The 25,569-nt window shown below is 39.0% G+C and overlaps 3 protein-coding genes across 8 annotated transcripts in view; 1 reads left to right on the forward strand and 2 right to left on the reverse strand.

The window, feature by feature from the left end:
* Positions 1-766: 766 nt before the first annotated feature.
* LOC103142450 (olfactomedin-like) lies at positions 767-4,277 on the reverse strand. The gene is made up of 5 exons (XM_007558514.2): positions 3,507-4,277; positions 3,251-3,409; positions 2,385-2,597; positions 2,169-2,301; positions 767-1,946 (listed from the first exon to the last, which is right to left on the reverse strand). Exons 1-5 carry the CDS (start codon positions 3,540-3,542, stop codon positions 1,099-1,101), a joined length of 1,389 nt encoding a protein of 462 aa, XP_007558576.1. The 5' UTR covers positions 3,543-4,277; the 3' UTR covers positions 767-1,098.
* Positions 4,278-5,772: 1,495 nt separating this feature from the next.
* LOC103142451 (olfactomedin-4-like) lies at positions 5,773-10,769 on the forward strand. The gene is made up of 7 exons (XM_007558516.2): positions 5,773-6,152; positions 6,238-6,360; positions 6,448-6,666; positions 6,831-6,987; positions 7,191-7,418; positions 7,641-7,809; positions 8,311-10,769. Exons 1-7 carry the CDS (start codon positions 6,099-6,101, stop codon positions 8,747-8,749), a joined length of 1,389 nt encoding a protein of 462 aa, XP_007558578.1. The 5' UTR covers positions 5,773-6,098; the 3' UTR covers positions 8,750-10,769.
* A 2,196-nt stretch (positions 10,770-12,965) lies between these two features.
* Positions 12,966-25,569, reverse strand: part of ndrg4 (NDRG family member 4) — a 46,420-nt gene continuing 33,816 nt past the window's right edge. For 4 of the 6 annotated variants that reach the window (XM_016674512.1, XM_007558517.2, XM_007558519.2 and 1 more), the window contains 14 exons: positions 24,014-24,119; positions 20,065-20,185; positions 19,550-19,612; positions 19,186-19,246; positions 18,639-18,725; positions 18,478-18,534; positions 18,231-18,334; positions 18,067-18,123; positions 17,747-17,798; positions 15,708-15,755; positions 15,387-15,422; positions 15,243-15,294; positions 15,065-15,103; positions 12,966-13,608 (listed from right to left, as the gene is read on the reverse strand). In XM_016674512.1, coding sequence (XP_016529998.1) covers positions 13,454-13,608; positions 15,065-15,103; positions 15,243-15,294; positions 15,387-15,422; positions 15,708-15,755; positions 17,747-17,798; positions 18,067-18,123; positions 18,231-18,334; positions 18,478-18,534; positions 18,639-18,725; positions 19,186-19,246; positions 19,550-19,612; positions 20,065-20,185; positions 24,014-24,119 — 1,038 coding nt within the window. In that variant the 3' untranslated portion in view covers positions 12,966-13,453. The remainder of the gene's footprint in view (positions 13,609-15,064; positions 15,104-15,242; positions 15,295-15,386; positions 15,423-15,707; positions 15,756-17,746; positions 17,799-18,066; positions 18,124-18,230; positions 18,335-18,477; positions 18,535-18,638; positions 18,726-19,185; positions 19,247-19,549; positions 19,613-20,064; positions 20,186-24,013; positions 24,120-25,569) is intronic. The other 2 variants (XM_007558518.2, XM_007558523.2) reach the window with 1 other exon arrangement.

The following is a 25,569-nucleotide window of genomic DNA, read 5'->3' on the forward strand; positions in this document are numbered from 1 at the left end:
CTTGTTCTTTTTTTTTTTTGCAAAAAAAGAGTGGTGATGTTTTTAGAACTTATTTCAAAAGATGATCAGAAAAACACATAAAAAGCTTGTCAACAGTAAAAAAAAATAATAATTTCAGTGCTATAATGTGAATTTAAGTTTTTCAATTAATTACCAAGAATTGCTGATGTAATTTTAAATATACAATTTTGATTGAAATGTGAATAAATACAAAAAAAAACATTCACAGTTTGTCCTACAAACAGAACAAAAAATTAATAAATAAAATCTCACAAGACAGCAAATCACAGTGCCTAATTTTGAGTGAATGAATATGTAAAATCCTTGGACAATTGTGCCATCTACAGGCTGCCTTGTAGAAAAACTACCAGGAAAAATGCAAATAATAGACTTCAGACAGTTTGGAATGTGATACCCTAAACGCATGATAAAAGAAATCTACAAAAAATATAATTATAATTTGCATGCAATTGAAATTACAATTTCAATTGCATGTAAATTATAATTATAATATGTGTCAAATTATAATATTTGACATAATTTCTGATGATGAATGAGGGAGGGATAAGAGCAGCTGCCGCTGACCCTGCAGGTTACCATGGCAACGTTTTAGAGACTTTGGACCAATTGGAAAGGGATACTTCATTGAATATTAAACTGTTTTTGAAGAGGGGACATAACAAAAGCGATACATTTCCTATACATTGATTCAAAAGGGTGCAGCAAACATCCAAATAAAAAAAAAAAGCCACAGTGTGATTACATGTGCTTTTTAAAACAAGAGATTTATCATTTATTAAGATAAACTCTGACAATATTGTTTGGTAAAATTTGCTAGATAACCAACATCTTTATTCAAATAGTATTGCAGGATTAACAAACATTACACATTACAGATGGACCATTATTAATTATACCACAACATTTTTGAAATGGCATTGTCATTATTGATAAGTCAACACTTAGGCTAACATCTTTGATTGGCTAACAAACGTTGTTGTTGTTTAGCCAACACTTTTGCTCATTCAGCATCGTTTTTGAGTAATATTTGTGTTGTGTTGAATCAATTTAGCTCAAAAATAAAATTATTCCATGAAATCAAAAGTAAGCCTGATAGGCCAGAAGATATCCATCATTGTACATGTAGATCTGCCTGTTGACCGGGTTGTAGCTCAGACTAGCCACTCCTTTAGCAACTTTCTCCAGTGGCAGAGCCAGAGAGTTGTCCTCTTTACCAGTAGCTGTGTCGAAGGCGTAGAATACTTCCTCTCTGTAATCGTTCACATAACGAGTGGCGTACATCACACCACACACCATGAAAGCGTTGCTTACCGCCTTCTTGAAAAGCCTCGTCTCCCAGATCTGTGTCACGTTGAGAACCTGAGCTTCGCCATCCCAAACTAACCTGCTCACTACCAGATTACCGTGGTTGCCGAGAGTGGTGTAGATCACCCACAGCCCGGTTTCATCGGCCTCCACATCCACGTCGCTATGCGAGCGGCAGTCATAGTAACAATATGGAAACTTGTTTTTGATCCCAACACCAGTACCTGGAATGGTTGCCCGCTTGACAGAGTTGGTCTTCAGGTCGTAGCGGCAGACGTCGGTAGAGCCGAAGCAGTGATAGTACAGAGCTTCACCGTACAGGACACCGCTTGGACCCTCGACGGCATCAGCATGAGTGTAGGATGGGGCAAGGGTGTAGTCCTTATGGTTGACAGATGCCATGAAGTCTTCGTAGGTTTGGTAAACACGGAGGGTGTTACCATAGATGTGGCTGCTGAGCAGAGTTTGAACCCAGTAGCTGTCCTTCTCTCCCTCTGTGTCCATCTGCGCTTGTCTGCCCCATGATCCAGAGATGTAGTTCTTACCATAGGGACTGATTTTGGTTGTAACAGGTTCACTGATATTGGTAATAAGACCCTTCATGCAGTACCTGTGCTGGCCTGAAACGAGGAAAAAGTGTCTTTAGTACAGATTACGCTTTCAATATTTCATTAGGTGTTTCATATAGGAGTGGTATGAAACACTGGGTAAGTGTTTGGCATCAACACTTAATGACTTCATTCAAAAAAATGAAGTGAGGTAGGCCAAAATTAAAAATGGTGGATGGTGTACCTACTGTTTACACTGAACATGTGTCATAATTGATTAATACAACACCTTACCTTTAAAGTCTTTGGGAATTGTCTTGCAGGACTCCACGCTGTTCTTCAGGTAGCGGAAATTTTCTTTCACGGTCTTTAGATTAATAGTGTCTGAGATGTGCATCTTTTCTACATCTTTCCGCAGTTTACCCACCTGGCAAACAAACATAAACACACACCCTCTCAGAACAGTAAACATTTATGAGAATCCTTTTTTTTTTCTGCACTTTGTTGTACCTCTGTGGAAAGTTTCTGTGTCTGCGTGTTGTTCAGCTGGGTGTGGACTACACTGAGGTCGATCTCTAGCTGGCTGAGTTCTTGACCCAGCAGGCGCAGCGACAGCGCGGTGTACAGGCCCTGGTGGCGAAGGTACTGAAAGGGCTGGAGTCGGGCTGTCACATTTTCAACTTGAGCCTGAATCTGAGGAAGACGAGTGGTGGAGAGCAACACCTGAGGAGAAACAGAAATAGAAACTCAATGGCTTTTATATATATAGACAAGATTTTATTCATAGATGTTAACATCAGAGACTGATAATTTTGTGTGAAGCTACATATGTTCAACTGAAAAATAATCACCCATTTCCTTAAAAATAATCCAAGTGATTTAAATAGTCAAAGAGGATTTTCATATTTAAACTTTATTTAGCTACATTATGCCTACATGGGGGGCGGAGAGAAGGGAGAATAAAACCCCGAACAGAAAGAGTCTGATGTAAAGGACTAACAAAAATGCAGAGGTTTGGCATTATTGGAGGGTTGTGGGCTAATTGGGCACAGAAATAAATGTTACATTCAATATTTTTTTATTTATATTCAGTTTATTCTATGTCAGTCTGTCATCATGAACATGTCCCTAATATTTGCACTTTTTACTGCTTATTGAAGAAGTAAAAATACAAAGTAAGAGCAGTTAAATGTTTTCAATCTATCAACCTCATGTCATATAACTTTCTCAGTTAATAATCCTTTAATGCTTGATGTATAAACCATAAAAGTGTCATTATTAATTGACATGTATTTAAGCACTAAACATGACGTCTTTTCATGAAATCCAAATAATTTAATGTAAAATATCAGTTTTCCAGCAGTTTTACTTCGTACCTGTTCCTGCAGACTGCTCAGAGATCCCTCACAGGTTTTAACCTGCAGCAGCACACCTTCGTACTTTAGCACCGGGAAGGACCACATGGTGGAGTTCACCTCACAGTGGCAGGAGCCATCTTTACTCCGGCCGATCACACGTTGGGCATCTCCACCTTTCTGGAGTTACACACACAAAAAAACAGTGCAGTAAACAGAACACTGGTAAAAAGCTGCATTAACAAAAAGAAACATTAAGAATAGATTTAAAACTCACTAGGGATGTTAACAGAAGAAGGAGAAATGCCAGCATCTTCACAGCAGGAGACCTTAATGCCAAATATCTCCCCTTTTCTCTCCCTTCGCTGAAATACTACGACCAAACCCTCTGATGAGTCACAAATCTGTCACCACAGAAAGCTTTCACATCCACATGAAACCCCACAAAGGATGGGAAACTATAAAGTTTCACAACAAATATGGTTGATTCAGGAGTCGCCCATTCCCCTTTTGTTATGCAAGAGCTTTTGTTTTTTTCATGTTTTTGGAACACACCGTTTCACCCTGAAAAACAAAATCACTTCCTCCCTCTCAACTCAGCAACATGTCATTGAGCCAGCATCACTGAGCTGAATAGAATGATGACGTCCATCCATTTGTGCAGCTTATTACATTTTTATATCATTTCAAACAAGCACATTTTAAACAAATCTCTTATACCGGCAGTCTCAAACTGATATAGGAGACCTAAAGGTGCTGCAACTTTTAGATTTGTTCCTTGACTTAAGTGTCTCGTTAGCATGCAGTTACAGCAAGCTGCTAATGAGCTAATATTGGAGTCAGGGGTGCTGAAGCAGACAGATCTAAAAGTTGACAAGTTTGAACAAAACGCATTTTATTTGTACTGCAGTATTAGATACGTTTTTCTAAATTAAGTGTTATAATCCATTGGTTGGTCAAAGGTGATATTGTTCTTCTATGCAGATGACAAAATCGTCTTTCCCAGCGTTTCATAATCAACAGAATGATTAAAACTAGATACAACATAATGCCATTTGTCAATTATTTACCCGAAAACTGCCATCTTTTACAGATTGTTTAAAAATTATATACAAGTAATGATAACACCAACAATGAAAAATATAATGGACATAGTTTGACTCCAAGAGCAAATAGTTTAACATTGATTGTGTCCTTTTCTACAAACTGCCAACAACAAACAACTTAAAACAGTAACAACATTAGGCTTTCTTTTATCATGTAAGACTTACTTATTATTACTACGGCATCCTTTCTGAACCCCTAAAAGTAAGATTATGTGCTAATGTGTTTACAATAATTGCAAGTGAAAACAAATGTGTGAACTGGTATTATTTTAGAGCAGAGAGAGAAAACAGAACCACCCTTGCAAACGAGGAAGCTCTTCTGTGTAAACTGTGAAATTTTTCAAATCACAACTTCACTTTAAATTTGAAAATGTTTAAAAATTGTGTATGCCATCAAACAATGCACTGCATAAACCCATGTCTTTACTTATTTCAATTTAAGAGGCACTGGGGATATAAATGTTCCCCAGAAAAGGAAATTGTAGCTAGTTTTACAACAGCTGTGGTTGACTCAGGAGTCACTCATTTCCTGTTTCTCTCATGCGAAAGGTATTATTTCCATCACACTAATACATGTGGTAGTTTTACTTCACAAAAATACAAAATAATCACTTCTTTCATCACTGAGGGACAGCTGGCCCCAACAACAAATGTCTTTTCTATGAATAACATTTTTTGATGCAGATGTTGTGCAATTAGATGAGCTTTTAAATTTTGATTCTTTCTGCTGTTTCACATTAATTTAAGACCCAATAATTTTTTGCATCACATCTTGATTTTATTCTGGAGTTACACTTTGAGAGTTTTAGCTTTCATAAATTGATGTGATGTGAAAAACCTGAATTTAAATGACTGCAAAACCGTGACAGATTTCACATGCATATGAAACTGCAAAACAGCTAAAACTATGGAGTTTCACAACAAATATTGTCACCTAAGGACTCTCCCATTTCCCTTTTTTTCCATGAATGTTATTGTTTGACTTTCTATAACATTTCAGCTCTAAAGTTGCCCCGTAAAAGAACATATAATATCAATAACTAAAATTGTTAAATATCCATCTACAAATGACTTGCAATATCTTCCACTTATGAGGTACTTTGTGTCAGGGTTAAACACAAAAATACAACTGAAGATAAGTAACAATGACTGTTTGGTTGTAGCGTGGACATTTATTTATTGAAAACAGTTCAATGAGTCATTCTGTATATTGGTCAACATACTGAAGGCGATTAGCAACTTTATTGTTTATTGTACCAACTTGAAAGGTGCTACGGGAAACAAAAAGTAGAGAAATAATAATACATTTAAAAAAAAAAAAGGAAGACAAATGTTCTAATCTCAAGCAAAGTAAAATAAAATGTAACTTCAGATAATTTTGCATCGTTGTGCATTTTCTAAGTGGACTTTGAGCAATAAGAGTTTTTCCCAGGCATACAAGTTTTTCCACACTAACTGATTAGGCAATGTATTACCAGAACAACTTGAACAACAAAAAGAACAACTCTTCTTTTTGCAAAATCTATCCACCCAGAACAAATGACCTTGCATATTGTACCCATCTCTGTTGTGCGTTTCATCAACAGGTCAAACAAAGAAATCCCACATTGCCACAATCGCATCTGCAAAGAGGAAGTGAAACCCTGCAAAGCATGCAAATCCACCGACTCACATGCAGTCGGTGTGGGAGTGTTCATGAAATAGTAGCTGGTGCTGCAGCGAGGCTGGTTTCACAGACTGTTTGATTTGCTCTCTGATGCATCATGAAGCTGCTCGTCGTCCTTCCATTGTGGGCCCTGTTCGCTGTCACCCAGCAGGTAAGCAGGTTATTAATGGTATTTATTTCTAGGTATCAATTACTTGCTCATCTCTCTCTCTGTTTGTAATGTGTCGTTATTTCAGAAAGCGCTGTCAGATGACTGTCAGTGTGAGCTGATAAGTTCGGAGAAACAGTTTCCCTACGACAAGCTGAAAGCAGCACAGGATGCCGCCTTAGGCTGCATAAACACCATCACTCCGCAAAAGGTAGGCCAGTCTCCTCGTTTTCAAATGGACTTGAACTTGCTGCGTGTCTACATCCATGCACTGCTTGATTGCTTACTGCTCTGACAGAGCGCCGCCTTGGACAGCCTGCTGCTGGGCCTGAGTCGACGCCTGCCCCAGCTGGAGCAGGACGTGGCGATGCTGGAAAAGGAGGATGATGGAGAGCTGTTTGGAGTTCTGAGTCTGCACATCATCGAGAACGAGCTCGCAGAGATCCAGCAGATGATTGATAAGCTCAACAGAACCAACGCAGAAAGCGACCGCCTCAGTGAAAACGTAGCTCAGCAGGTAAATTCATAACCCTTCAGTACTTTTAGTGCTTTGTCTTTAAATGACAAGTCTCTCATCAGTGTCGCCACATTTGGACAGATTTAAATACATTTACAGAACATTATTGAGTCCAAATCATTAATAATTAACATTCATTGGGTTTTTTTTCTTCTTTTTTTTAGCTGGAGAATGTAAAGGAAGAGATGGAGGAGCTGGAAAAATTTGACACCATGCAGGTGGTGAAGAGACAACAAGCCAACCAGCGACTGAAGAGAGACCTGGACCAGTGCAGAAACAATGGAGTTTTCCCCACTATCCAACCCACTCAGCCAATTGGTGGTAAGTCCTAAAATTCTGAATGGAACAGCCCATCACATAAGCTCAACAGAACCACAGAAAATGGTCGTTTGAATCATAAACAGGGTCGTTTAAATGAAGTTTCCTGCTGATGGAAAATTGGGAATTGTTGAAACTGTGAAAATACAACTATCCCTAGATGTGCTTGATATCTTCCTGGATGTTTTGATTTCACATTCTCCTAGGCGCCTGTCCTCATGGTCGTCTCGTCAACATCACCGGACCAAGGGTCCACACAGCTGGAGAGTATCCCGGTTCGTACAAGTACGGAGCCTGGGGTCGGGATCCCAAACCAGAGCCGGGGAAGGAGAGCTGGCACTGGAGGGTGATGTTGACGTCCAGCAACAGATACGCCCATTACGTCCGTCTCTACTCCAGCCTGAGCTCTCTCATTGTTGGGATCAGTGTTCCAGGTGAGAGCCTGAGCCCCCACAGGCTTGATTACAACTGTGTTTCTAAAAATAAAAACTAAAAATCAATTTGTCTTTGATTATCTCCAGAAGAGAACTGATTGCTTGAATATTTCATGTGTAGGTTGACCGATTACAGAAAATGTCACTTAGGAGGTAATTTTTTTTAATCACCTTTTGTGATGTGAATTCAAACCGAATGCTTTACGTCTTCTTTGTCCTCAGGAAATGTTCAGATCCATCCGTCTAACCCGACCACCAACACCATCCAGGGCCCGAATGTGGTTCTGTATGCAGGGGCCTTGTACTACAACTGCTACAACAAAGACGCAGTTTGTCGATTCAACCTCACCTCCAAAGGTGTGACCACCTTGGATTTACCCAAAGGAACCAGGTCGGTGCTTAACTCTTATTGAAGTTGTGAACGTAAGAATAAAAGTCAGAAAATTACAGCATACTCTGAACAATGCTAGGAGCGTCTAATGAAACTCATGGCGACTGTGAAAATCTGTCAATATCAATGTTGACAGAGAAAAATTGAAGAAAAATCACGTGTCCATCTGGCACAAGAAACTGTCGCAGACATACATAAAATCATCTCTGTTTGGATGGGACCTGAAAGGCACAGCAAGAATTTCAGTAGTTTTATGTAATATGCTACGTCAATGGGAGTGAGTGAAAGATGGTTATGGCTCAATATAACTAAATAACCTTCAGGAAAAAAATGCGGCACCTGATCAAACGCTGACCTTTAAGTTTTATGAGGCATACTCTGAAATATTTTTCATCGTGATTTATAAATGTTTTCAACTTGTTGTATTCCGTTATTGCAAAGGACAAAAGAACCGTCCAAAACTAAAACGCTGTTCTGTAATCACCTCTGCTTGTTTACCAGGTATAACTCAAAGGGCGATTTCTGCCACCTTGAAGAGTGCTACCCGTTCACGGACCTGGACCTGGCCACGGACGAGTCGGGCGTCTGGGTGGTCTACACCACCACCCAGGACCACGGGAACCTGGTTCTATCGAAGGTGGAGGAGGGTGAGCCGCCAAAGCTCAGCAGGACCTGGCGGACTTCAGTCTACAAGCGAAGCGTGACCAACACGTTCATGGCCTGTGGCGTCCTCTACGCAACACGTTTTGTCAACAAAAACACAGAGGAGATCTTTTATTCTCTTGACACGACGACAGGGAAGGAGAGTTTCAAAGTTGGCATTTTCATAAATAAGGTGTCTTCTGACATTCTGTTCTTAAACTACAGTCCAGTGGACCAGATGTTGCATATGCAGAATGATGCCCAAATGCTCTCTTACAAGGTTTTGTTTCAAATGTGATCAAAGCAGCAGTAATGCTGAATAAGTGCCAGAAAGCATTGCGCTAATCTGAAAATTCATCTTCTTTATGTCTTAAAAAACGTTTTCTTTTTAAAAGTGACCTTCCTTCTGCTTTCCAGTTTCATCGACTAATGTTATCTCCTTAATATCTGATTTAATTTAAATGAAAACAGAACATTCCTTGTCATGGCCTGTAATCTCAGCCATCAATTATCCAGGAGGGTAAATGACATTTAGTCAAAGTTATCACACTTTATTAGACTTGGAGCTAGATCTGGGATGCCGGGACCATTTCCTGTCCTCAAGATGATTTGTGTAGTCATTTGATGCAGGTTGACAACATGTCCAAATAATGTTCACTGCTGAAATCCTTCTAAAAAAAAAAAGGTGTGAATAAAAATCTACAGCAAACTTTTTGCATTTTTATTTTTTTGAAAACCATCTCCCATCTTCTTTAATCTTGAGGTTTGCCCAACTTTGTCCTGATCTATCACAGAAAATCCCAATTAAATCTAATAAAATATTTGGTAGAATCCCCCGAAGATGCACAAAGGATCAATACTGTAAATGGACCTGGGTTAGACGTTTCCTAGGTGGCGCTGTTGGGTGTGAGTGAGCTTCACAGCTGCTGGTAGCTGTAGTTTTTTCAAGCTTCATCTGAAAACAAATGAAGAAAAAAAAAAAGTGACAGACAACTTCTGAAATTCTGACACTTAGTCTTTATTTCTTGTTACTTGACCAGTACATGGACAGAGACAGCTAAGTTTGTATTTATATAGTATATATATTATATTTAAATTGTACATTACACATCTGAATGACAACGAAGCAGGTAAGAGTCTTTCTACTGTTGTGAATAGAAACAAGCTAACAGGGAAGACTCCCACAATATGAAACAAACAAGAAAAAAAGACCTTATTGCTTCATACAAATCAATAATAATGGCAGTAAGTAGAAGCATAAGAGTAGTAGTAACACGATTATCAAGATCATTATACCAAGATGAGGTTACACCCTACAGTTAACTATAAAAAAAAATGCAGGGGAGAGAAACAGAAATGTGTTTTCTCACGTTACAGTAGTGTTAGTGTTTGGTAATGGTAACCTGCTCTAGAAATAAAAAGTATCTACACGAGCGAGGAGGTCTAAACAAACCGATCCAGTGAGTAGCTGACAGGGAGCCGTGGACTTTTCTGTTTAAAGAAGAAGGCGGAGGACGGATCTGCTGTTTTCATGTTCAGGGTTAAATGTTGGGGGCACGGAGAAGAAGTGCAAACCGTGGTGAGATCGAGGTGTAGGATGACAATACCGTACAGCACTTCAAAAAAGGGACAAGATACATTCAGGAGCCCCCCAGGCAGTGTGGGTCGAAGTTGTGTGGGAGGAAACCAGAGTGTAAGAAGGCAGAAAATAGCTTTTAGTGAAGAGAAGAAACACTGAAAGATGACCGAACACGAACTCCGCTACATGCAGTCTCGACTGTTTGAAAAATTCACTCGCAGGGTGTTTTGATCAGATCTCGTAATCCGCTTTCAGCTTATGTAAAAATTTTTTTTTTAAATATATCGACAACAGTTAATCTCTCATGCGTCAACAGATTCACATTCTTTTCCTTTAACATTCATTCAACTATTTTTCCAGGGCAGCATCTCTCTCCGTTCTGCTTTAGCCACCACTCTCTGCGCGCTCCCTGTCGCCCCCTGGTGCTCCAGAACAGTTACTACAACACTCTGGAAAAGTGACTTCAGCTGATAGCCCTTTAGGGTGCGGCTGGACTTGCCTGTTAGAGCCGGGGCACCTTGTGATTTTTTTTATTATTTTTATTTAATTTTTTTTAGGGAAGGGGGATATTTTTATTTTTTATTTTTAAGATGGCTGGGGGTTGCCCTACATTCCGAGCTTGGAGCCCAAATGGCGCCAAAAAAGCCCCGTCTCTGGCAGGCTGCCTCAAGGGAACGCACACCTCAGTATTTGGAAGCTACGCCCCTTCCTAAAGGGGACGGAAATGCTTTGTTTCATTGAAAAAACAAAAACAGAAATCAGTCACAAGTGAAGTGAGGGTACGTGAATACTGGATGTTAATGCAGCTAAATAAAAACCCGGGGAGCACCATGTTTAGTCTCAGTAAAGATGGCCAGAGTTCACAGAGGACAGCACGTGCCTTAGTCACAAACTACTCTTGTTGCACGACTAAAAGCGCTAAGCTAGTGAGATCATGGCTAAACATCAAATCACTCACTGACCATGGGGCGATGAGTTTGTGTACATTTTGTGTTTTTCTTTGGCACAGACTCATCACAAAACCCAGCCCACACAGCTCTCCTTTCAGTAAATGGGCGAAAAATGTGCGCTTGTGTGTCGTAAGGTGGAAAGTGTGAGGGTGTAGCTTTGGTATATCCATGCAACAGAGCTGGGCGCTGTAGAGGAAATTCTCGGGTGCCTTGACTCTCCAAACCTGTTCTGGTTGGGCTTCTGGTCAGAGCGTGATTTTCACGTCGGAGCCTGCAAACAGCCGACTACTGCCAGAACCGCGTCGGTGCAGAAGAGCCTCAGATCCACGATGGGTGTCGCATCTACGACTCTAAACATCCATCTAATCAGCCTAACGAAAACGTTGCTATTTTCACGTACTACTCACACAGGAATGCCCTAAGATTTACATTCACATGCAAATATGTGTTTAACAATTCTAAGCTATCATTGTGTTGTGGATTGTCTTTAACGTGAAGTGACCTACACACACCTTAAAGCTGCACTCAGTAAATCTCACTGAACGTTTCAGCTAAAGCAGTCGTGTTCACCAGCCCGGCCTGACAATTGCAAGAAAGAAGGAGATTTCCCCAAATGATTTCACTAGAGTAGAGAAACAGGCTCTTCCTTATTTTCTTTCATTCTAACAATTATAAAACACAAAAGAGAAGAAATGTGGTCCAGTTTTTTGATAGAGGTAGTAGTTTTAAATCTAACAAACAAACAAAGAAAAAAAAACAACTACAAGATTATCCTACATCTATGCATTAAACTACTTGCTCCTAGTCTCTATGTGATTTTTATGAAACTGGTTACATAAAGAAAAAGTGCATCAAAGTAGGCCAATGTGCTTTGGCTGATGCATTTATAGAACAGAAATAATGTGAATTTTTAGTTTTGATGCTTTTATCAAAACAATCGGAAAGAAAACTTTTTTTTTAACAAATCATCGTCTACCAAGATAAATCTAATCTCTGGTTGACTGATTGATGCAACTTTCCTCTCAAAAAGACAGAAAAGTAGTTTGAAAGATCTAAAAACTATTCCTACAGTCATATAAGGAATATAAAAATATTCTACTTATTCTAAAGAACTAACAATATTATTTTAAACAGCAAAACTTTCTCAAATCTGAGGTATTTCATCCTGGGATGAACAAATAATACAGACTATGAAACATCATCATATCATCCTGTTTTGGTTCAGTATGACCACTAATCTAAAATAAAATATATAAACTTTTACAGATGAGTTTAACTCTAAACAAACAGCTTAAACACTAAAAACACTTTCCATGCATACAAATTTCATATAAGAAAATGTAGTTTCAACCGTCACCATAGTGCAGAGATAAACATGCAACACAGAACTGCCACCATCCTAGAAATGATTGTAATGTTTTTTACCTTTCCTGTAACTTAAAAAATGCGCATCCTTCAGAAACTGCGTGCCTCATTTGAAACCACGCTGCTCCAGATTGTCTTCTTGCATAAAAAAAAAATAAAAAAAAAATCACCCTTACTCCAAACGCTTCAGCTCCCTGCATCTGTTTAAACTGATGGGAGTTTAATTTCCGGGATCAGAGGAGAGAGAAGTTGCCTCCACTTTATTTTTAGTGGAAAAGTAAATCTACAGGGCCAGGCTGGGGAAGATGGCAGCATCCAATTGTCGTATCTTAAAAATGAACTCAGACCAAGTGCAGCTTTGCTTCAGTGCGCTCTGTTCTAACTAGGCTCTAAAATAACCTAACACATCATGTCTAACACATCATGCTACGGTAAGACCACGTGATGAAATCTGCCCGACTCTGGACGCACCTTTTTTTTTTTTTGTTCTCACCGGCCCTCTTATGGCAGGAGATCAGCTTCCTCATAAGCGCTGCAGAGAGAGATGCTGCCAGTTTCTCACAAACAACATGAACTACTTTCCAAAATCCACATGCATTTATCCGTTTTCATTTATTTACCTTTGTGGCACCCCCAAAAAGTTCTGCTTTCCTTCTCATTTTTTTTTAATTTTTTTTTTTACCTTCGAAACAAACAGGAGCTTTTAAATTACATATCGGTGTGTGGGTAACCAGTTGTTTGTGTAGGTGCGTGAGTGTGTGTGTCTTTTCTCGGGGGGAGAGGAAGGGGATTAGAGGGGTGCAGGCAAATTAAATGAGGAACACTTAGCAAACACAAGAATGACACTTCAAGAGCAAAACCAGCAGTTTAAATCTTTAAGTGTGGGGTGAAAGGGGTTTGGGGTGGATCGTCAAAGGTCTGCCGGATGTGTTAGAGGCAGTACAGATGGTATTTTACAGTGACAAGGGGAAGAAGATGGCAGACAAAGATGAAGACAGCGAGAGAGAGAAAGCCGCCAGCTGACACTCATCATCAAGCCTTATTTTTGATCCTCTTCTCCCCTCTCCACCCGCCACTACCCCTCTTCCTCCCTTTTCTCTGTGGCTCCTCAGCAGGACACCTCCATGGTCTGGGAGACCGCGCCGACACCCTCGCCGCTGTCGGAGTTGGTGCAGGCGCGGGAGCGGGACCCCTCCACGGAGCCGGCGCTGGTCAGGGAGGCTGTCCTGGAGCGGGCCAGGCGGGTCATGCTGGCAGAGGGCACTGAGAAGAGGAAGAGGAGAAGAAGAGGCAGTTAAATTTTTGGAAAGAGTCCCTCCCCAGACCCCTCCCCCAAAAAAAAACAAAAAACAAAAACAACGTAATGAGGTAATGTCAGGGAGATGTAGGGAGGACATGCTAATGCGAATAACTGAAGATTATTCCTCTTTTTCAGCTGACTGGCTTGTAAAGCAGCCATTAAAGAAAATTGGGCTGTAAAAAAAGCTGCTAATGTGTCGGCAGAGAGACACATCGTTGGCACCATGCATATTATTCTCAGGTTACGACACACAAACATCATTGGGAATAATCAGAAGAGCTATATTTTAAATAAATGTATTCAGTTCATCTATTTTATTAAGTAAATCCAATGGCCACGTCACTTTCTGAAATGATTTGTTTCATCTGTACGAAAAGGTCAGTACAGATGACCTTTACTGTACTGTAATGCTAAAGGTCATCTTTAGCATTACTGTAAGGATAACTGATTGATTGATTTGTCAATTTGCGATTTGTTAATAGTCAAAGTGTTGCACCACACATCTTAACCAGTATTTGGACAAATCTTGCTAAAGACGTAAATAAAAATTGTCCCACTGTTTCGGTTTCCACCACCTGCAAATGATAAAAATCCATGCTGTGTGAAATCAGGCCGTTACGAAGCCCTGATCTCCCAAAGACCGAGTTTCAGCCGAGCTGAAATGGTGTAAGAAAGCAAGACAGACTACAATGCTGACTCAGTTACACCTGTTTTCTCAGGAGGAAAGGGTAAAAAGCAGCTTGTGAAAAAAACACCCAAAAGATTTGACCAAAGTCATGTTGCTTGGAGGCAGTTGCGCCACATTTTAGGGAACGATATGTAAACTACCGAATTTGAAGAAAGTTAAAATCTCCATGAATTCTCTCTCGTCCTCCCGGCATTTACACACAGGACATCATCTTGGTATTTTTTTCCAGATAGAGGGAAAAATGTAGTCCAATTTCTTGTGAAATTATTGAAAAGAAGGCTACGTATCTTTTCATACAGTGTATGAAAACATCTGGTTTTCAGCAGATATGCAAAAATATCCACCTGGAGGTCTCGACTCCCAGTGGCACCCATTTTTGCATATGCTTAAATTTTCATTCGAAAACATCCATTTGTTTGTTGTGACTTTAATTTGAATGCTTTTGCTCAAAGCTAAGCATAACTCCATGCAAAGAGCATAATCGGGGATGCGATGGAGTAGGAAATGGGGGAACGGGGAGTGAGGACAGTGTATTTTTCCACTGAAGGAAAAATTTGGTCTGATTAAAAAAAGAAAAATAAAAAAAGTGAAACAGATAATCACAGCCCAAAAAATATTATAATATTCATAACCCAAGAGATGAACCAAAAACAAAATGGAAATAAATTTGAAAATGCCATTGAAGAGGGCAGCAAGTAAGAGGTCAGAGCTGAATGGGAAGGAGGAAGTACCTGGCCCTCCACTTAACCTCCGATCCTTCACATTAGCGACTGAAAGAACGGGGCAAGGAAGACAGAGGGCAAGATTAACAATTCATCTCCCTCTGCATCAAAACATTTTCTTCATATGCACACTAGAAATATTTCTTCATTGCTTTTGCTAATCTTGGTACAAGTTCAGGATACTCACTGTAGCCCATTCCCTGCAGGAAATACTTGAAGGCTTCAGTCAGCTTCCCTGGCTGGAAGAAAGTTCACACTGTAAATGCTGCCGTCATTGTTTGCCTGGATGTTTGTTTTTGTTTGGCAGGAAGTCTTGTGTTTGTGATGTTACCTGCGTGAGCTGTGGCAGTCCACCAGAGTCAGCCATCTGCCATGAGAAGAAATCAAACATCAGCGCTAAGATTTAAACATTTCAGACGTTGTTTGCATCAGATTAGCAACGGCAGCATGCATCAGTACCCACAGGGAGTATTTTAGACCACATTTTGTTTTTTATTCTTTTTGCAGTTAAAATGTGCCTTTACGCAGATGACAAAGTACTTTATTAATTTGGCTCGACTTAAAGCCGAACGGTTGATAAACTTCGTTCTGCCTTAAGATTTTGTCCTTTATGTTAATAAAACCGAATTAAGTACGATAAAGATGAAGTTACCTTTAGGAAGGTGGTGTTGGTTGGATCCAGCTTGGAGTTGCACTCAACCTTGAAGACAAAATTAGATAAAATATTGCATTGTTTGGTCATACATCAGTTTTACTTAGTGTTAGCATTTTTATAGCAGCTCCAGTAGAGGAGATTTTTTTTTTAAATATTCAGCCAGATTGACTGGGTTTTATTTTTCTTGCATTTTATTTCTCATTTTCATTACGTACAACTCTAAAATCCATAAACCTTGCTCAGAATTAGCAACACACGTTCCAGTGGACTGCGTGTCTGTAACCCAGATGGTGCAGCGTGCTGCTGCAGAGATGAGTCAGTCTGGCTGGCAGAGGCTCGGCTGAACTGTTCACACACATAAACTAGACAGATGTGCACTAATTCACATAATGCAACACTGCCCAGACACAAACGCACAAAGTGAACATCACACACATGGCAGCTCTTTTCACTCTGCTGCATTTAATCTCGGATGCTAATTGATAAAAAAATGCAGGTCAGGCCACAGGACAGGAATAGAAAACGGGTGAAAATGTCAAACATAGAAAAATTATTCATTCATATCTCAATGTAAGTAGACCACTTCAGCAGCTCCTGCATCGTCAACGAGAAAACGTTGAATATTAAACTCAAACCGCATCTGTTAGAGCCAACAAAGCAACTTCTGTTTACATCCCTTCTCCTCCGCATCTTCATCTCCGTTTGACTTTCCTTTCTGTGGGATGTTTCATAATAACATCCCTCCCTGCTGCATCTCCGTCGGAAAGAGGAGAATCTGGGCACGCTGCAGATTAACTGGTGCAGAAGGGCATGCATATCTGGGCCACTTCAAACAAGGGAACCCCAGAGACACAGCCAAGCCATCTGTCCCTTTGAGAATACACACACCCACACACACACACACACACACACACACACACACGCATGCATATCTGCACACGTATAGTATCGCAGGCATGCATCATCCTCATAAAGACACACAGATGGACAGCATTCCTGCAGGGGCAGCGGGGTTGTGGAGTAAGAGGGCCGGGTTTCTGCTGGCTGACCTGTTTCTGTTTACCTGAATGAGAACAAACAGTAGCTGACTGAATTAACGAGCCAAGAACAAAACACTGAACGGAGAACAAAACACTGAACGGAGAACAAAACACTGAACGGAGAACAAAACACTGAACGGAGAACAAAACACTGAACGGAGCAGGGAGGGGAGGGCGGTCCGCTGCCTGGAGCTCCAGTTAGATTATTGCTTATTTACTCTGACTCACATTGACAGGCTCTGCTAAATGAGGAAGGCTGCTGACAGAAGAACTGATTTTTTACAAAACACTGATCTCATGTATTAGACTTTTGAAACGTCTAGCTCGGGGGTGTCCAAAGTGTGGCCTGTGGGCCGTTCTCGGCCCTCAGGGGGATTCTGTGGGGTCAGCAGCAAAACGGTGTCATTTTGACCATGACTGAGGCGATTCATTCAACTGGACACTTCATGCAAATCTTCAGGGAATTCTTTTTATTTATTTCATTTTTATAAAGAAGAAAATGAGATATGGAGTACAATACAAGTTTTTGATATCTGATGATATGTGTGACGACATTTGCAAACGTTTGGGTAACCATTCAGAAAATCCGGCTAAATTGTCACCAACAGCAGTTCAGCTGACATCTTGTCAGCGCTGAACTAAAGGGCTGTTTCACAGTTTTTTGATTTGCATTTCATTGCCTTCAGTTCAAATATTAAATTAGGCTATCTTGCTTTCTAATTTAGTCTAAAGTGCTACTCTGAACACAGTTTAGGACTGAATCGTTTTATGAAAGATTTCTTAATGCACAACATATGGACAAGTCAAACCTTCACGGATGAAACTGTTCAGAAAACAGTTTGTTTGAAAAGAATAGATTTTCGTTTTTGTCAAATATTTTAGTACATTTTTGTCTAGTCACATTTTCTTTTGCCCCAGATTGTATAAAGTCTCATCTTGTTACTATTAGCTGGCTGTGTTGTTCTACCTAAACGTGGATTATGATGTCGGACTCACCACTCCCTCTTCGGCAGGAGCGTTGTCTCCCACAACCAGCATCACTGGACACCTGCAGAAAACCATTTAGGATGTTCCTTCAAATTCTCTTGGTTTTACTGAACACTTTACTCTCAAAGACTTTGCAACGTTTTTGAACAAAGAAACAAAACTCCTCTTTTCCTATATTCATGGAAAGTCATGTTATAATCAATGCAAAACAACTATAACTATGAATTTTTACCATGTAAAACCAACAGTGGTCCTTTGTAGTCAGGCATGGTCAAAATCATAAAGCATGTATGAAGGTGTACAGTAAAAATAAGTTCCTGAAAACTCACTTCAAGGTCTTGGCATTAATCGTTGTCCCACCACGGTTCATCTCCAGGTCCCTCCGACTGAAGCAAACAAACAAAAGAGGAAAACCGTGCGAGTTTGAGCCTCTCTGTCACGTAAAAGGTTTTGCCTTTCAGACTGGAACAAGATTGCTGGTTTGCTCGTTCACCTGTTGTACATGTTCCAGAAAAGCTGGAGGTTTTGGTGGTTGATGGAGTTGGTTATCTGTTGTCGGTAACTCTGAACCAGTTCTGTGTTGTTCACCATTTCGTCCTGCGCACACACCAAGCACGGATGGATCCAAACGATTTATTTACTGTATTCTGTTTGTTTTTGTAACTCGATTATTATGTTTCCGATTCTAAAACAAGAAAACGTAAGAGAAATAGAAAAAAGAAAAAAAAGTCTGATCTTACCTGGCTGAAAAGATGTGGCAGCACAGTGTCTGGGATGGTGCTGGTCAGACCCGACAGCTAAAGGTGCAACAACGACACACGTTTACCGACAGCTGCTTAACACAAAAACCCCACCTGACTTTACAAAGACCTGAATTAGAAGTAGGATCAAAAAGAGGCACCTTGGAGGCAGCCCAGTCAATCCATCCTTTGCCGTTCGGGTCGATGTTGAGGAGAACCAAACCCTCCACCATGTCAGGGAACAACAGCTGAGCAAAGAAGCACAACAGCTACTTTAATGGAAAGAAAGCCACTTATTAACTAGTGCAGCTCCTTACATTTACATCATTTTAGGTATAAATGTGAAGTAACAGTCCATGTTGTTTTAATTATGGTATTTTTCAGGAAAATCTGTGATTAAATTCATACCACAGCAATGTACTCTTTTCTGTTTTCCATTTATTTTGATAAATTATTACAAAATAACTGCAGTGGTTGCTGTAGCTACAAAAACTTAGGTCAAGTCAACCAAATAGGAAAAAAAAAAAAAATCTACATTTTTGGGTCCATTTTTACATGCAGCAAATGGTTAAAATGTGCCTAAAGCTGAGACATTATTAAACATTAACTGGAACCTAATGCAGTGGAAAACGGTAAACACTTAAAGATTGATAAAGAAGTTGATAATTGACAAAGAGGTGCAGGATATAGGATAAGAGTTTAACTCACAGCGAATTTGGCCAGAATATAAGCTCCAGCGCCGACTCCGATCCCAACGATGCTCTTGAATCTGATAATAAGAATAATAAGATCAGCAAAAAATTACAAGTAATCTACCCAGAATAATTGTTAGAAGCAAATATAAATCTCAGCTGAATCAAGTTTAAAAACAAAACCTTATAGGAGAAATGTAATCATTACCTTCTGGCTACATTTGTTTAATACTTTATAAATGTTGTAAAATGAAGCATAAAGCTCCAAATGGTTTTTCCCACAATCATTTGCAGTTACTTCCAACAGTGTTTGGTTTCTCAGACACTGATATAAACTGTAAATGTACAAGCAATTGAGTTTTAATGCAAATGAAACCAACCCAAAATGCTGCACAACAGTGGGCAGCATCCCAGCCAGCTGGTCCATGGTGGGATACTGGTACCTGTGGAGGAAAATGACACAGTTTGTCCTTTTAATTCAACTTATAGACAAATTATGTCCTTCAACAGATAATCAAACCTTTTTAATCCATAATTTATCAATGGCTTTACACTTTTTGTCAGACTTGTCAGAGTTTTTTCATTTTAGGATTCTGTAATCTTTACCCTTTTCTTGACTATATATAAATCCTTATTCCAGTATTAGTTGCACCGATAAAGTAATGTAAAAAACAAAAAACAAAAAAGAAAACAAAAGCAAAAAAGGAAATATGCTTAAAATTATAGTTTAGTAAAAATTACATTAAAAACAAATAAAGAATTGGTGTCTTTGGAAACTTAATCATGCTCAGCTTAATTACAGGCATAAGCCTTTGATAATTAAAGTGTTCAATGATGAACATGTTCTCCATTCAACAATGAAATTTGTCTTTTTAAAGCATGAAATGCTTCATACCCTTGTGGGAACTGCGTAGCTCCGACGTGTTGTCCTGGGGCGTCGACATGACAAATCACAAAGTGCTTGGTGATCTCCTGCATGTCCTCGTTATTGAAGAAGGGATTGAAGCACATTTTGTCTGGAGGAGGAAAAAAGCACAATGATGGAGGGACAGGAGCAGGGAAATGTAAGCTTACTGAATATGCATCACACTATGGCTAGCCCTGATTATTGCTAATGTGGCTAATTATTAACAGTTCTAAAATTGTTATTCAGGTTTATAAGAAGTGCAAAGTATTAGTCTAAAATAAAAAAAAATGCAAACATTTTCTTTGATTTCAAAATATATCTTGCAATTTTAAGGATCAACTTTCTCTATGATGAGCTGTAATGGTAACTTTACCTAGTTAAAGTTAACTATAATGCTTTCAAATTTCTCTAATAATTCTCTATATTTTAGTGTGACTGAAATATTCAATTGAAATATGCCTTAATAGTAAAACCATCGCTTTAATTGTATAAATTCACAATATTCAAACACATTTTAATGTTATACCTGATGACAATGTAGTCATAGCTAACTAAAGCTAAACTTTAATTTATCATATTTTCCCTAATCAAACAAGTTTGGGGGGATTGAAATGTGTCGAAATATTCAGCTTTAACTCAATATTTGTGAGATTGGGTTTCATTTTGCATAATGGCTTCTTGATTGAATAACTTTCTAATACAATCTGTGGAAGCAATAAACATGCAGTTACGGTTAGCCTGAGCCAAAACTAAATGGTACCTGGTCATATATTTAAATAACTTGTGTTTAGAAAGTGTTTAGAAAATATTTCAAGCCCAAACTAAGTATTAGTGCATTTAGTGCAAGCTAAACTGTCACGTTTTTCTCATTCCAGTGTCAAAACAATGAAAACAATGAAACTGTTGGTTTTATCACTTAATTAAAGTTTTAATCTAAACCGAACATGAGAAATATGTAAAACAAAACATAAAACAGAAGTGATTCTTGTTTTCATCTGCGGTATATATAAAAAAAAAAAAAGATATTTCCAAGAACTTTTTAACTTTCCAAAATGTCCGACTGCCTTACTTGATGTTTCTTGGTTGTTGACACTAATTTCGGTGCCTGCCACGCTCCATCCGTCTTAAAATTTAAAAATATTTTTAGTTTCTGATATTCAGAGAATCCAGCTTGTTGTGGCAGTGACTCACAAAGGATTAGTTTGAAACTTAGAGCCCTATTTCCTGAAGCGCGGTGGAAAAAACTCGGAACATTAAACTCTGGAATAGCTTAATCTATAGTGTCAGCGCTTCCTCTGCCCTCCTCCCACCGGTTCTGCGGTCGTCCTACTTTCAGCCCATGTGTGTCCGAGTCAGTGAAACCACACAGCAACAATGTTTCCTCCTCAGGGCTCTGACAGAGCGGCTTTAATTAAACGAACCAATTAACATGACAACTGGGTTAGAAGAGAAAAGTAGGGGAAGACAGGAAAAGAGGTAGATGCAACAGAATGTGGTCATTACATTAAGTGAGCATCACTGAGGTGAGAACTTGCCCATCAGCAACACGCTGAATCGTCGACGCACGCTCAGTGTGTCTGCACTCCCACCGACTCCATGACCTACTTTCTCTTTTTGGACTTTCTTTACCTCACCCCATGCAAAAGCTCGTATTCTCCTCCTGTCTTCATCCTGCGCTTCCTCTGCAGTCAGATTTAATACTTTAGCTCCATCATCTGCAACAATTCCTGCTGCCTGACCTCTTTTCTTAAACTGACCCTCTGCATGCTCACTTCTAATCCCTTTCTCTTCATTTCATTTTCCATGTAGCCCCCCCGCATCCCGTACACACACATACGCACACGCGATCCTTGTTTCATGTTCTCCCCTCTTCGGTGGTCCTCATCAGGCCTCTGGCAGATTTCCCCGCCATCTGCTTATTAAGCCTTATTTTGACGGAAGACTGAATTTCCACCTAATTTCAGCCGTGTTTCTCTGCATTTTGTGCATTTTCCTCTGTCCTTTGGTTAAATGACAAGCTGCAGATACTAAGAGTCATGTGGCTCTGCTGCAGGAAAATACATTAAGACATTTGTTATTAATTTTTAGTTTATAGGGTTGATAATTAGATTTTTTTCCCCCCTTAACTTCTGAATTTAGGCAGAACCAGGCGACAAAGCAGCAGGTCAGATAACAAAAACAAGCTGATATCTGCAGTCATGCCAGCATTGGATGGTGCACAAAGCCCCCCACCACCATCCTTATCCCACCTTCACTCATCGCGGCAGCGCCGCATTGCTGCTGGTTGGCCCCACCCACTTTTCTCTGCAGGATAGGGATGTTTTTCTGACCTACATTTCATCCATGCCTCTTTCATCACCTCTTTACTATTTTCGTCTTTGCATTTTTACACAACCTCCCCTCTGAGGCAGTTTCTGTCTCCGTATCGTTTCTCTAGGGTCTGATTTAATGAAATACCAATCAGCTAGTGTTGCATTCAGGCATGTAAGGCGTTCGTTCAGTGACCTTCAACTTTGACATAAATGTGGTGACAGATCAACACAGAGATTGAGGCGATCGTTGTGCAGCGAGCAAGTCATAATACCTGCTTCAGCTTTTTGAAATTGTACTTTTGTCCTCATTCAGGATAAATGAACATTTATTTTACTAGATGAACTCGATAACTGGGTTTGTCTTCATTTGCATAATTGACTTTGTCCATTTTTCACACTTACATCTGTGTGATTATCCTGATTATCTGCCGTTCTAAAGCCATTCTAAGCTGCATAAGTTAAACTAGGCTGTCCTAACTGGGTTAAAGTTGGATTTTAACATTTTTTAGAGGTTAAATAATTAGCTACTTATTCTAAGTCATCTCCATTACACTGGCTTGAAATAAGTAGAGTAACAAATTAAACCTTTCGACTGTCTTCAGTGATTATATTTTATTTTAAAAGAAGGCAGAACTGGTGATGTTTAAAACTAATTGAAACCTAAGTACTTGTCTGAAATGTATTTTACATGTGTATTTTTGCGTCCTTATTAATCTCAAGTAAAGCATTGTATATGGTCTTCTCTTTATTGTAGGCATCAATTTTTTGTATTAATATAAAAAATGTGTGCTTTTGTCATGAATCTACCTGGTTGTACATTTACGTATTTTAATGATATGTTTTAGACACAACTAGTCTTGAATCTTGTCATCTTCAGATGTAATGAAAAAGAGAAAAAGTTAAACATAATATTGTCGCCATCAGTATTTTGAGTTTGGCTTCAGTGAATGAGAATCAGTAATAAAAACTACTCCAAAAATATTGAAATACTCAGTTCATTAGGTTTGTTTACTACCTGGCATATTTACATCAGGATTTTAAAATGGTTAAATTGGTAAAAAGTCAAATTTTTTATTGGCTATTGAACAAAATCATCAGTACAAACAAAGACTGAACTTCATGTAAACATTCACTACAGCCTCAAGCTTTTATACCTCATTAGAAGCTTTGAAAAAGATACTTTGAAGCTGACTAAATGGGTTTCCAGCATCTTCTTTAGTGGCAAAAGTATTCTGACAACAGTCTGAATGCTGGCCTTGTGTTTTTTGTAGTTAGTATATAACATAACTGTAATGAATTTGCACACAATAGTCACCATACAAAAATCTCACTCATTGTGGCCAGTTCCTTTTTTCTTGCTCTTCTCGTTTCATCTTCCTCAAAGATGAAATTCTGATATATATATATTTATATATATATATATATATATATTTTTTTTTTTGCACTAATTTAAAAATGTCTTCCTTTATTTTCTTAGATATGACTTTAGCCTTACGGCGTGTTGCATATTAGACAGAAAAGTCGGGATGTCTAATTGAAACATGACAAAGAGCGCCAATTATCGCCTCTGAGACCTGCAGAAACATCAACCTCTGGTAACACTGTTTTTTCTTTCGAATACTCACGGTTCAATCCCACATCATGGTAGGTGAGGATTGCAGGCTTGTTGCCCTTGGGAGCGCCTCGGATCACCACATGCAGCATCCCGTAAGGGGTCTCCACATCATGTTCCTGTGACACATGCAGAGACACAAACTCATCCGGTGGCTCAACAAACACATGAATCCATCTGGACTAGACTACATTAACCTGACCTTCACTAAGCTTCACGTCTGCGCTACTAAAAACCCACTAAACTGTTTATTATTGGATCAAAATTGTTCCAAATAATTAAGAAAAAAAAAAGGATTGAAAGATAAACACAAATATGATGAAACATAATTTAAAAGGCATCATCAAAAGTGTTAATAAAATCTCAGTTTCATCTTTGATGGACTGGAAGTTACACCCCTTTAACCATGAAACTATAGTTTTCTTTCATATCTGATTTTTTCTAATCTAAAACAAAATGGTTTTCTGGACATTTCATACAGACCGTGCATGATTTAATACCCAAGAAGGCTTTGGACTCACTTTGACAACCAGTGGCTGAAAGTGATTTCCAATAATCTAATCTGGGTATGCCCTAAGTCAATGTAGTTACTTAGCATAGTAACACCAAGTCACTTGGCGTTGCTATGGTTCGATCAGAATCTGTTACAAGGATTAATTGGCCGAAACTGGGAAAAAAACCTAAATAAGCAGAAATGAGATGTGATACAACGGTTTTAGAAAATAATATGCAATTAAAATGTTTGTCAAATCTGAGCCTTTTTATTCTGAAAAAATAAGAAAATAAATAAACTGATCTGAACTGATATGTACTATTTCCAGTGAATATATGCTAAACGGACGATTTGGCAACACTTGACAAAAATGGACAAATAAAGGGACAAACGGACCCAGAGTTAACCAGAACAGAAATAAAAGCAAAGCTTTCACATATACGCACATTGTGAATTCACCTGCGGTGATATAAACGATTGATAGTTTATGGCAGAATGGATGGAAAAAGTCGTTTACATACTGTCAATTTTAGCTGTGAAAAATAAATCTGGGACTTTCTATTCCAAGATGGGCCACAAAAGAAATAAATCTGATGCAGATTCATACATTGAGGTAGAGGTTTTGAAATCAAGATAAAAAAAAAAAAAGATTAAAAAGATTATCTTTATTCAACGTTTATCTAATGTAATTATGCGTTGTAATGTTGTGCTTTCTTGTAGTTTGGATATATTTAACAAATGGAAGAAAAAAAATAAGCATTTTTCATCATTGACTCCTTGCAAGTATTTCATTATGTTAAAAATATTACATCACTCAAATGACAAATCATAAGCAGATATTGTCGCTAGACATGAACAGCAATTTAGAGCGTGAGTCACAGCCTCCATGTTCAAATAGAGATATGTGAATCCAAAACAGAGCGCTGCAGAAAGAGGCAGAAGTCGCATCATCAGCTGAGCCGTGAATCAAAACATCTCATGTTATGACCCACATTTTGTCTGCTGGTCACAGCCAGGCAAACGCAAAATGGAGGTATGAAGCAAATATAACACACACACACACACACACACACACA

This window comes from Poecilia formosa, unplaced genomic scaffold (genome assembly GCF_000485575.1).
Source record: "Poecilia formosa unplaced genomic scaffold, Poecilia_formosa-5.1.2 Scaffold97, whole genome shotgun sequence".
NCBI lineage: Eukaryota > Metazoa > Chordata > Actinopteri > Cyprinodontiformes > Poeciliidae > Poecilia > Poecilia formosa.